This window comes from Salmo trutta, chromosome 15 (assembly GCF_901001165.1).
Source record: "Salmo trutta chromosome 15, fSalTru1.1, whole genome shotgun sequence".
NCBI lineage: Eukaryota > Metazoa > Chordata > Actinopteri > Salmoniformes > Salmonidae > Salmo > Salmo trutta.
The window spans coordinates 56,667,296-56,679,795 of NC_042971.1; the positions used below are offsets into that span (position 1 = coordinate 56,667,296).

The following is a 12,500-nucleotide window of genomic DNA, read 5'->3' on the forward strand; positions in this document are numbered from 1 at the left end:
GCTGGGTTAGGAGGACACAGCTGGGTTAGGAGGACACAGCTGGGTTAGGAGGGCACAGCTGGGTTAGGAGGACACAGCTGGGTTAGGAGGGCACAGCTGGGTTAGGAGGGCACAGCTGGGTTTGGGTTAGGAGGACACAGCTGGGTTAGGAGGACACAGCTGGGTTAGGAGGGCACAGCTGGGTTAGGAGGACACAGCTGGGTTAGGAGGGCACAGCTGGGTTAGGAGGACACAGCTGGGTTAGGAGGACACAGCTGGGTTAGGAGGACACAGCTGGGTTAGGAGGACACAGCTGGGTTAGGAGGGCACAGCTGGGTTAGGAGGGCACAGCTGGGTTAGGAGGGCACAGCTGGGTTAGGAGGGCACAGCTGGGTTAGGAGGGCACAGCTGGGTTAGGAGGGCACAGCTGGGTTAGGAGGACACAGCTGGGTTAGGAGGACACAGCTGGGTTAGGAGGACACAGCTGGGTTAGGAGGGTACAGCTGGGTTAGGAGGACACAGCTGGGTTAGGAGGACACAGCTGGGTTAGGAGGGCACAGCTGGGTTAGGAGGGCACAGCTGGGTTAGGAGGACACAGCTGGGTTAGGAGGGCACAGCTGGGTTAGGAGGGCACAGCTGGGTTAGGAGGGCACAGCTGGGTTAGGAGGACACAGCTGGGTTAGGAGGACACCGCTGGGTTAGGAGGGCACAGCTGGGTTAGGAGGACACAGCTGGGTTAGGAGGGTACAGCTGGGTTAGGAGGACACAGCTGGGTTAGGAGGGTACAGCTGGGTTAGGAGGACACAGCTGGGTTAGGAGGGCACAGCTGGGTTAGGAGGGCACAGCTGGGTTAGGAGGACACAGCTGGGTTAGGAGGACACAGCTGGGTTAGGAGGACACAGCTGTGTCTGTTAGTTGGTTCTGGATACAGAACAGTATCAACAGCTGGTGTATACACACACACACACACACACACACACACACACACACACACACACACACACACACACACATACACACATACACACACAGATACACACACACACAGATACACACACGTACACACACAGATACACACACATACACACACAGATACATACACACACATACATACACACACCGGTGTGGCTTCACTGTCCTCCTGACCCACCAACACTCCTTTCTCTCTCTGCAGTGTGAGTTAAACCATCTGTGGGTCTCCCTCCCTGTGAGGCTCCAGCGTACATTAACATAATGCTACATTCACACTGGGGTAAACAGACAGAAAAGGGGGAACCCGTGGCTAACCCTTGCTGCTAAAACAATACACTGTGTCTCCATGGTGATGGCTCCGATGCATGCAGCAGCCTGTCTGTGAATGCAGTGCTCTTGGTGCTGCTGTCTCTGGCCTGCCGTAACAGCGCCCCCTGTTGGAGATAAGGATAAACGCTTTAAAATGACATCTTTGTCACTTAGACATGCTACTACAGGATATTATCTATTAGAAACTGGTGCTGATTGGCTGAAAGCAGTGGTATATCAGACCGTATACCACGGGTATGACAAAAAGTACATTTGGTAACCAGTTTATAATAGCAATAAGGCACCTTGGGGGTTTGTGGTATATGGCCAATATACCACGGCTAAGGGCTGTGTCCAGGCACTCCGTGTTGTGTCGTGCTGAAGAACAGCCCTTAGCCGTGGTATATAGGCCATACACCACACCCCCTCGCGCCTTATTGCTTAAATATGTACCCTATTTAAATCAAGTCTCTACATACAGTGCCTTGCTAAAGTATTCAGCCCCATTGGATTTCTACCCATTTTATTAGTGGGATTACAATTTATTTAATAGTAATTTTTTTGTCAACAATCTACTCAAAATACTCAGTAATGTCAAAGTGGAAGAAAAACTAAGATTCATACATTTTTTATAACTAAAATATAGTAATTGCATAAGTATTCAACCCCTTTGTTTAGGCAAGCCTAAATTAGTTAAGGAGTAAAATGTGGATTAACAAATCACATAATAAGTTACATGGACTCAGTCTGTGTGAAATAATAGGGGTTTATATGATTTTCTTATGACTACCCCTTCCTCTGTCCCCCATACGTAAAACATCTGTAAGGTCACTCAGTCAAGTAGTGAATTTCAAGCACAGATTCAACTACAAAGACCAGGGAGCTTTTCGAAAGCCTCATAAAGAAGGACACTGATTGGTAGATGGGTAACAATAACAAATCAGACATTGAATATCTCTTTAAACATGGTCAAGTTAATAATTATGCTGTGGATGATGTATTAACCACCTAGACACATTGAAGATGCAGTCATCCTTCTGAACTGAGCTGCAGGACAGGAATGAAACTGCTCAGTGATGTTACCATTATTATTTTATTCAACTAGGCAAGTCAGTTAAGAACAAATTTGTATTTACAATGACGGCCTACCCCGGACGACGCTGGGCCAATTGTGTGCCACCCTATGGGACTCCCAATCACTGAGATGCAGTGCCTTAGACCGCTGCGCCACTCGGGAGCCCCATGAGACCATTTGTCATTTTAAAAGAGTTACAGAGTTCAGTGTCTGTGACGGGAGAAACTGAGGATGGATCAACAACATTGTAGTGACTCCACAATAATGACCTAAATGGTAGAGTGAAAAGAAGAATACAAATATACAGAATAAAAAAACTCCAAAACATGCATCTTGTATGCAACAAGGTACTAAAGTAATGCTGCAAATATTTAGGGCAAATGTTTAGGGCAAATGTTTAGGGCAAATCCAACACAACACATCACTGAGTAACTGCCTCCTTATTTTCAAGCATGGTGTTGGCTGCAGCATGTATGGGTATGCTTGACATCGGCAAATACTGTGGAGTTTTTCAGGATAAAAATAAATGGGATGGAGCTAAGCACAGGCAAAATCCTAGAGGAAACCCTGCTTCAAGTCTGCTTTACACCAGATACTGGGAGAAGAATTCACCTTTCAGCAGGACAATAACCTACAATACTAGGCCAAATATACACTGGAGTTGCTAACCAAGAAGACAGTGAATGTTCCTGAGTGTCTGAGTTACAATTTTGACTTAAATCTGCTTGAAAATCCATGGTAAGACTTGAAAGTTGCTCTCTAGCCATGATCCCAATCTTTTGATAGAGCTTGAAGAAATATGAAAAGAATAATGGGGAAATATTGCACACTCCAGGTGTGTAAAGCTCTTAGAGACTTACCCAAGAAGACTCATAGCTTTCATCGCTGCCAAATGTGTTTCTAACATGTATTGACTTAGGGAGCTGAACACTTATGCAATGACTATATTTTAGTTATTTCATTTATAGCATAAAAAAATATACAGTACCAGTCAAAAGTTTGGACACACCTACTCATTCAAGTGTTTTTCTTTATTTTTACAATTTTCTACATTGTGGAATAGTAGTGAAGACATCAGAACTATGAAATAACACATATGGAATCATGTAGTAACCAAAAAAGTGTTAAACAAATCAGAATGTATTTTATATTTGAGATTCTTCAAAGTAGCCACCCTTTGCCTTGATGACAGCTTTGCACACTTTTTGCATTCTCTCAACCAGCTTCACCTGAAATCCTTTTCCAACGGTCTTGAAGGAGTTTCCACATATGCTGAGCACTTCTTGGCTGTTTTTCCTTTACTCTGCGGTCCAACTCATCCCAAACCATCTCAATTGAGTTGAGGTCGGGTGATTGTGGAGGCCATGTCATCTGATGCAGCACTCAATCACTCTCCTTCCTGGTCAAATAGCTCTTACACAGCCTGGAGGTGTGTTGGGTTTTTGTCCTGTTGAAAAACAAATGATAGTCCCCACTAAGCGCAAACCAGATGGGATGGCGTATCGCTGCAGAATGCTGTGGTAGCCATGCTGGTTAAGTGTGCCTTGAATTCTAAATAAATCACCGACAGTGTCACCAGAAAGCACCATCACACCACCTCCTCCATGCTTCACGGTGGGAACCACACACCATATGGACTTGGTATTTTACCAAATAGGGCTATCTTCTGTATACCACCCCTACCTTGTCACAACACAACTGATTGGCTCAAATGCATTAAGAACGAAAGAAATTCCACAAATGATCAGTTAATTGAAATGCATTCCAGGTAACTACCTCATGAAGCTGGATGAGAGAATGCCAAGAGTGTGCAAAGCTGTCATCAAGGCAAAGTGTGGCAACTTTGAAGAATCGCTAATAAATACATTTTGATTTGTTTAACACTTTTTTGTTCCAACTTTTGACTTGTGCTGTTTTTGTTCTTATATTTTGTTCTTCTACTTTGGCATTACAAAGTATTTTTGTGGAGATTGTTGACAAAAGAAATACAATTAAATCAATTTTTAATCCCACTTTGTAACACAATAACATTTGAAGAAATCCAAGGGGTATGAATACTTTTGCAATGCCCTGTAACAATCCTCATAGGAAAGCTTTTTTGTATTGGCTCAACTCTTTGGATAACCAGTATGTAGCCTAGCCCCTAGATACGTTTCCTCGAAGACAACTTACAGTCAATTAAAGCATGCCTTCATTTGATGTTACATATCTGCGATCTATAGGACTCTCAGAGTGCATAATAAATTGTCTTTGTGCCAAACTTATTTACACAGGAAAAAGGGAGCGGAGGTACCCAAATGTTATATAATAAACCTTATAACAATGTAATCATAACTTTAACGATGTTATAGAATGACCCTCATAACACTGTTATTATAAATGTACCACTGTTACTGAATAACACCCCTTCCCTTCTGTCGACCTCCAGGTGTCGGAGACGGTGGTGCTGCGTAACGGTGATTTCCTGATCCGTGATTCGCTGATAAACGTGGGCGACTATGTCCTGACGACCAGGTGGAACTATGAGGTTCTGCACTTCAAGATCACCAAGGTCCTGGTCAGGTCCAGCACTGAGTCTAAGGTATGTACTGTAACTTACATCATTTACATCACGTTGTTGGATCTAACTTTACTGTTTTGAAAGATTTAGTTATTTTGGGGTAAAACAATTATTACAGTTAAACTATTTAAAAGTACAAAGAATCCCAGAGCATGACACATGAAAAACATAAAAACACTTTTTTCCAATTTGTTAACCACAAGTGAACACATGTCCATTTATTTAACATTGTAATGGTCCATAATGATTTTCAATTCAATTCCAGGTCCAGTACCTGTTAGAGAAAGACCGTTTCGACTCTATACCTGAGCTGATGAGGTACTATGTGGCCGGACGGCGACCTGTCTCCCAGCCCAGCGGAGCCCTGATCTACTGTCCAATCATACGCACCCTCCCCTTGCGTTACCTGGAAGCAATGTTTGCCTTAGCCAATAGCAGACATGGCCTAGCCCACTCGCCATCCAGTCAGAAAGGAGCGTACATCAAAAGGCGGAGCGTGACCATGAACGACGGATTGACCACGGACAAGCTGATACCTCACAGGTCAGAGACTAGAGGAGAGGCAGTCTTTCATAGATTGTTACCCAATCTTCTTCTTGAGATTCTTGTGTGTGTGTGTCTGTGTGTCTGTGTGTCTGTCTGTGTGTCTGTTTGTGTGCAGGTGTATGTATAGTATGTATGTGTATCTCAGTGGTGTAAACCAGATGTTTCATTGCCCATTCATTCCCATTGTGTGGTCAGTGACGTGGAGTCCATCAGTCCAGTGGAACCACCAGTTCCCCCAGTCCCAGTACCAGTCCAAGTACCAGTCCAAGTACCTTCACCAATACCAGTAGCAGTACCAGTTGTTCCAAAGCCAGAAGTTGAGGCTGCTGTCGTGGGGTGCAGGTGGTGTGTGTGAGCCCGTTTGGGTCAGAACACTGGTGTCATAACAGAGCACTGACCCCTTCTCACTCTCACCCCCTGCCTCAGAACATGTGTATACTTTTGCTACATGGCTCTGTGTTAGCCTAGCCGCTACACCAGTCACTCTGACACTGAACTCTCTCCTTATAATGCATGTCTCTTTCCTCCTCCTCTGCACAGCAACCAGGGCCTGAGTGTAGGAGAGATCAACCTTAACCTGGTCATAGATCTGTTTGTGCTGTCTTGTCATCTCTTTGTGTTGTCTTGTCATCTATTTGTGTTGTCTTGTCATCTCTTTGTCTTGTCATCTCTTTGTGTTGTCTTGTCATCTCTTTGTGTTGTCTTGTCATCTCTTTGTGTTGTCTTGTCATCTCTTTGTGTTGTCTTGTCATCTCTTTGTGCTGTCTTGTCATCTCTTTGTGTTGTCTTGTCATCTATTTGTGTTGTCTTGTCATCTCTTTGTGTTGTCTTGTCATCTATTTGTGTTGTTTTGTCATCTCTTTGTGTTGTCTTGTCATCTCTTTGTGTTGTCTTGTCATCTATTTGTGTTGTTTTGTCATCTCTTTGTGTTGTCTTGTCAACTCTTTGTGTTGTCTTGTCATCTCTTTGTGTTGTCTTGTCATCTCTTTGTGTTGTCTTGTCATCTATTTGTGTTGTTTTGTCATCTCTTTGTGTTGTCTTGTCAACTCTTTGTGCTGTCTTGTCATCTCTTTGTGTTGTCTTGTCATCTCTTTGTGTTGTCTTGTCATCTATTTGTGTTGTTTTGTCATCTCTTTGTGTTGTCTTGTCAACTCTTTGTGTTGTCTTGTCATCTCTTTGTGTTGTCTTGTCAACTCTTTGTGCTGTCTTGTCATCTCTTTGTGTTGTCTTGTCATCTCTTTGTGTTGTCTTGTCATCTCTTTGTGCTGTCTTGTCATCTCTTTGTGCTGTCTTGTCATCTCTTTGTGTTGTCTTGTCATCTCTTTGTGCTGTCTTGTCATCTCTTTGTGTTGTCTTGTCATCTCTTTGTGCTGTCTTGTCATCTCTTTGTGTTGTCTTGTCATCTCTTTGTGTTGTCTTGTCATCTCTTTTTGCTGTCTTGTAACTGATATGGTTGTTGTCTTGCCAAACAGACAGTAACCATAAGAGTTGGTTATGCATCACAAACAGGTCTGGGATCAGGCTAAGGTTGACATGTGTTTCACCTCTTCTCAGTAGACCAATCGGGTAAAAGGTTCACCTCTTCTCAGTAGACCAATTGTGCAAAATGTATAGCTGGCACTTAATTTATGAGATGACTTGATTTGGAGCTTTGCCAAATTTGCTCGATTGAGACGTATGGTTCAGACCATGGACCCACAGCCGTAGTAAAAACAGAGGGAAAATGAGTGTGTTTGTTGGTGTTTGCAGCTCCTCTATTATTCACAACCACAAAGACGCCATGAGGAACTGTGCTCTGAGTATGGACCTCATCCAGGAGTATCGCCGTCCTCCTGTAGGGGAGACACCTCTCTCCCCAGCCTACAGCCACAGTGAGTCCTTTCTATGGAGATTATTGAATTATTAAGAGATTATTGAGATTATAGATAATTAATTGAGATTATTGCATACTGTGTGGGTTTGGTGGTCCTTTTGATTGAGCCTTTCTGGAGAGCCAGATGGGAACTTTTGGGGGTTTGCACTTTTGGAATTGTCCATTGGGCCAATTGCACCATGCACTCTCAATCAATCAAGCGCAGCTGAAGTACATTGAGTGTACAAAACATTAAGAACAGCTTCCTAATATTGAGGTGCACCCCCTATTTTGCCCTCAGAACAGCCTCAATTCGTTGGGGCATGGACTCTACAAATCAAATCAAAGTTTATTTGGCACGCGTGCCGAATACAACAGGTGTAGACCTTACAGTGAAATGCTTACTTACAGGCTCTAACCAATAGTGCAAAAAAGGTATTAGGTGAACAATAGGTAAGTAAAGAAATAAAACAACAGTAAAAAGACATGCTATATACAGTAGCGAGGCTATAAAAGTAGCGAGGCTACATACAGACACCGGTTAGTCAGGCTGATTGAGGTAGTATGTACATGTAGATATGGTTAAAGTGAATATGCATATATGATGAACAGAGAGTAGCAGTAGTGTAAAAGAGAGGTTGGGGTGCACACAATGCAAATAGTCCGGGTAGCCATTTGATTACCTGTTCAGGAGTCTTATGGCTTGGGGGTAAAAACTGTTGAGGAGCCTTTTTGTCCTAGACTTGGCACTCTGGTACCACTTGCCATGCGGTAGTATAGAGAACAGTCTATGACTGGGGTGGCTGGGGTCTTTGACAATTTTTAGGGCCTTCCTCTGACATCGCCTGGTGTAGAGGTCCTGGATGGCAGGCAGCTTAGCCCCAGTGATGTACTGGGCCGTACGCACTACCCTCTGTAGTGCCTTGCGGTCAGAGGCCGAGCAATTGCCGGACCAGGCAGTGATGCAACCAGTCAGGATGCTCTCGATGTTGCAGCTGTAGAACCTTTTGAGGATCTCAGGACCCATGCCAAATCTTTTTAGTTTCCTGAGGGGGAATAGGCTTTGTCGTGCCCTCTTCACAACTGTCTTGGTGTGTTTGGACCATTCTAGTTTGTTGATGTGGACACCGAGGAACTTGAAGCTGTCAACCTGCTCCACTACAGCCACGTCGATGAGAATGGGGGCGTGCTCGGTCCTCCTTTTCCTGTAGTCCACAATCATCTCTTTAGTCTTGGTTACGTTGAGGGATAGGTTGTTATTCTGGTACCACACGGCCAGGTCTCTGACCTCCTCCCTATAGGCTGTCTCGTCGTTGTCTGTTGTGTCATCTGCAAACTTAATAATGGCGTTGGAGTCGTGCCTGGCCATGCAGTCGTGGGTGAACAGGGAGTACAGGAGGGGACTGAGCACGCACCCCTGGGGAGCTCCAGTGTTGAGGATCAGCATGGCAGATGTGTTGCTGCCTACCCTCACCACCTGGGGGCGGCCCATCAGGAAGTCCAGCATCCAGTTGCAAAGGGAGGTGTTTAGTCCCAGGATCCTTAGCTTAGTGATGAGCTTTGAGGGTACTATGGTGTTGAACACTGAGCTGTAGTCAATGAATAGCATTCTCACATAAGTGTTCCTTTTGTCCAGGTGGGAAAGGGCAGTGTGGAGTGCAATAGAGATTGCATCATCTGTGGATCTATTTGGGCGGTATGCAAATTGGATCTAGGGTTTCTGGGATAATGGTGTTGATGTGAGCCATTACCAACCTTTCAAAGCACTTCATGGCTACGGACGTGAGTGCTACGGGTCTGTAGTCATTTAGGCAGGTTGCCTTTGTGTTCTTGGGCACAGGGACTATGGTGGTCTGCTTGAAACATGTTGGTATTACAGACTCAATCAGGGACATGTTGAAAATGTCAGTGAAGACACCTGCCAGTTGGTCAGCACCTGCCCGGAGCACATGTCCTGGTAATCCGTCTGGCCCCGCAGCCTTGTGTATGTTGATCTGTTTAAAGGTCTTACTCACGTCGGCTACGGAGAGCGTGATGCTCTCATGCATGCCTCAGTGTTGCTTGCCTCGAAGCGAGCATAGAAGTGATTTAGCTCGTCTGGTAGGCTCGTGTCACTGGGCAGCTCTCGGCTGTGCTTCCCTTTGTAGTCTGTAATAGTTTGCAAGCCCTGCCACATGCAAAGAGCATCGGAGCCGGTGTAGTATGATTCAATCTTAGCCCTGTATTGACGCTTTGCCTGTTTGATGGTTCGTTGCAGGGCATAGCAGGATTTCTTGTAAGGTCTTGAAAGTTCTTGAAAGCGTTTCATAGGGATGCTGGCCCATGTTGACTCCAATGCTTCCCACAGTTGTGTCAAGTTGGCTGGATGTCCTTTGGGTGGTGGACCATTCTTATTACACTTGGGAAACAGTTGAGCATGAAAACCTAGCATCGTTGCAGTTCTTGACCCACTCAAACTGGTGCGACTGGCACCTACTACCATACCCCGTTCAAAGTCACTTAAATATTTTGTCTTGCCCATTCACCTTCTGAATAGAACACATACACAATCCATGTGTCAATTGTCTCAAGGCTAAAACATCCTTCTTTAACCTGTCTCCTCCCCTTCATCTACACTGATTGGTGGATTTAACAAGTGACATCAATAAGGGATCATAGCTTTCACCTGGATTCACCTGGTCCAGGTGTTCTTAATGTTTTGTACACTCAGTGTATTTGTAAGAAAACCAATAATATTTGTGAACCCAGGTCTGGAATTTACATGTGTAACCCTGTGCTTCGCTGTCCAGTCCACAGACACAGAACCCAGTCAGGGGTTAGAGATCTGGCAGTGGTGCCCCCCTCGCCAGTCCTGAGACACTCCAGCGACCCCCAGCTCAGCCCTGGCTCCAACAACAACCTACCCGACATGCTAGCAGCCAGCTCCCACTCCACCCCGGCCCACTGCTCCTACGAAACCCCAGCAGATGGCTCCGAGACGGGGGGCAGCTACTGCGACTTACGGCCCACCCCGGCCCTCTGTCCTAAGGCTCCCTGTGCCGCCGGCATGCCCCCCACACCTCCCACTAAGAGCTACGTGGAGAGGCTGCGTGTGGAGGAGGGCCGAGGGCCTGCCCCAGGGAGGGAGGATGGGGCTGGAGAAGAGGCATTCATCGCCCCCCTGGTGGAGACAGCCTCCACCTTCAGACCAGGGAAGTACATCTCTCCCCTGATGCCCAAGGAGAACAAGCCCTTAGAGATGAGCATTCTGAAGAGGGTTAAAGAGCTTCTGGCGGAGGTGGACGTTAGGACGGCTGCTAAACACATCACCATGACTGACTGCACGGTATGGACACCGCGCACATACAGGACATATAGAGAGACACGGGCACAAACACACAGACACAGACACAAACACATACACACAATACGCATATACCATCCACTCTTTATTATAGCTAGAGCCCATATGTCAAACAGAAGCAGGCAAACGGTATGTTCATTGTCCCTGGGAACGTAACTCGGTGATGTCACTAATCCCTAATGAGTGTTGCTCAATGAACTCCTGTTGACAGTGGAGCAGCAGAGAGCAGAGAGGTCAATACAGGGATTATGCTATCCTAGGGCTGGGCGATATTGAACTCCTGTTGACAGTGGAGCAGCAGAGAGCAGAGAGGTCAATACAGGGATTATGCTATCCTAGGGCTGGGCGATATTGAACTCCTGTTGACAGTGGAGCAGCAGAGAGCAGAGAGGTTAATACAGGGATGACTATGCTATCCTAGGGCTGGGCGATATTGAACTCCTGTTGACAGTGGAGCAGCAGAGAGCAGAGAGGTTAATACAGGGATGACTATGCTATCCTAGGGCTGGGCGATATTGAACTCCTGTTGACAGTGGAGCAGCAGAGAGCAGAGAGGTTAATACAGGGATGACTATGCTATCCTAGGGCTGGGCGATATTGAACTCCTGTTGACAGTGGAGCAGCAGAGAGCAGAGAGGTTAATACAGGGATGACTATGCTATCCTAGGGCTGGGCGATATTGAACTCCTGTTGACAGTGGAGCAGCAGAGAGCAGAGAGGTTAATACAGGGATGACTATGCTATCCTAGGGCTGGGCGATATTGAACTCCTGTTGACAGTGGAGCAGCAGAGAGCAGAGAGGTTAATACAGGGATGACTATGCTATCCTAGGGCTGGGCGATATTGAACTCCTGTTGACAGTGGAGCAGCAGAGAGCAGAGAGGTTAATACAGGGATGACTATGCTATCCTAGGGCTGGGCGATATTGAACTCCTGTTGACAGTGGAGCAGCAGAGAGCAGAGAGGTTAATACAGGGATGACTATGCTATCCTAGGGCTGGGCGATATTGAACTCCTGTTGACAGTGGAGCAGCAGAGAGCAGAGAGGTTAATACAGGGATGACTATGCTATCCTAGGGCTGGGCGATATTGAACTCCTGTTGACAGTGGAGCAGCAGAGAGCAGAGAGGTTAATACAGGGATGACTATGCTATCCTAGGGCTGGGCGATATTGAACTCCTGTTGACAGTGGAGCAGCAGAGAGCAGAGAGGTTAATACAGGGATGACTATGCTATCCTAGGGCTGGGCGATATTGAACTCCTGTTGACAGTGGAGCAGCAGAGAGCAGAGAGGTTAATACAGGGATGACTATGCTATCCTAGGGCTGGGCGATATTGAACTCCTGTTGACAGTGGAGCAGCAGAGAGCAGAGAGGTTAATACAGGGATGACTATGCTATCCTAGGGCTGGGCGATATTGAACTCCTGTTGACAGTGGAGCAGCAGAGAGCAGAGAGGTTAATACAGGGATGACTATGCTATCCTAGGGCTGGGCGATATTGAACTCCTGTTGACAGTGGAGCAGCAGAGAGCAGAGAGGTTAATACAGGGATGACTATGCTATCCTAGGGCTGGGCGATATTGAACTCCTGTTGACAGTGGAGCAGCAGAGAGCAGAGAGGTTAATACAGGGATGACTATGCTATCCTAGGGCTGGGCGATATTGAACTCCTGTTGACAGTGGAGCAGCAGAGAGCAGAGAGGTTAATACAGGGATGACTATGCTATCCTAGGGCTGGGCGATATTGAACTCCTGTTGACAGTGGAGCAGCAGAGAGCAGAGAGGTTAATACAGGGATGACTATGCTATCCTAGGGCTGGGCGATATTGAACTCCTGTTGACAGTGGAGCAGCAGAGAGCAGA

General features: G+C 46.1%; 1 protein-coding gene across 2 annotated transcripts in view; it reads left to right on the forward strand.

Moving 5' to 3' along the window:
• Positions 1–12,500, forward strand: part of LOC115149417 (SH2 domain-containing protein 3C) — a 111,547-nt gene that overhangs the window by 88,232 nt on the left and 10,815 nt on the right. The window contains exons 5-9 of one of the 2 annotated variants that reach the window (XM_029692252.1): positions 4,764–4,916; positions 5,161–5,438; positions 5,637–5,786; positions 7,191–7,312; positions 10,083–10,618. In XM_029692252.1, coding sequence (XP_029548112.1) covers positions 4,764–4,916; positions 5,161–5,438; positions 5,637–5,786; positions 7,191–7,312; positions 10,083–10,618 — 1,239 coding nt within the window. The remainder of the gene's footprint in view (positions 1–4,763; positions 4,917–5,160; positions 5,439–5,636; positions 5,787–7,190; positions 7,313–10,082; positions 10,619–12,500) is intronic. The other variant, XM_029692253.1, reaches the window with a different exon arrangement.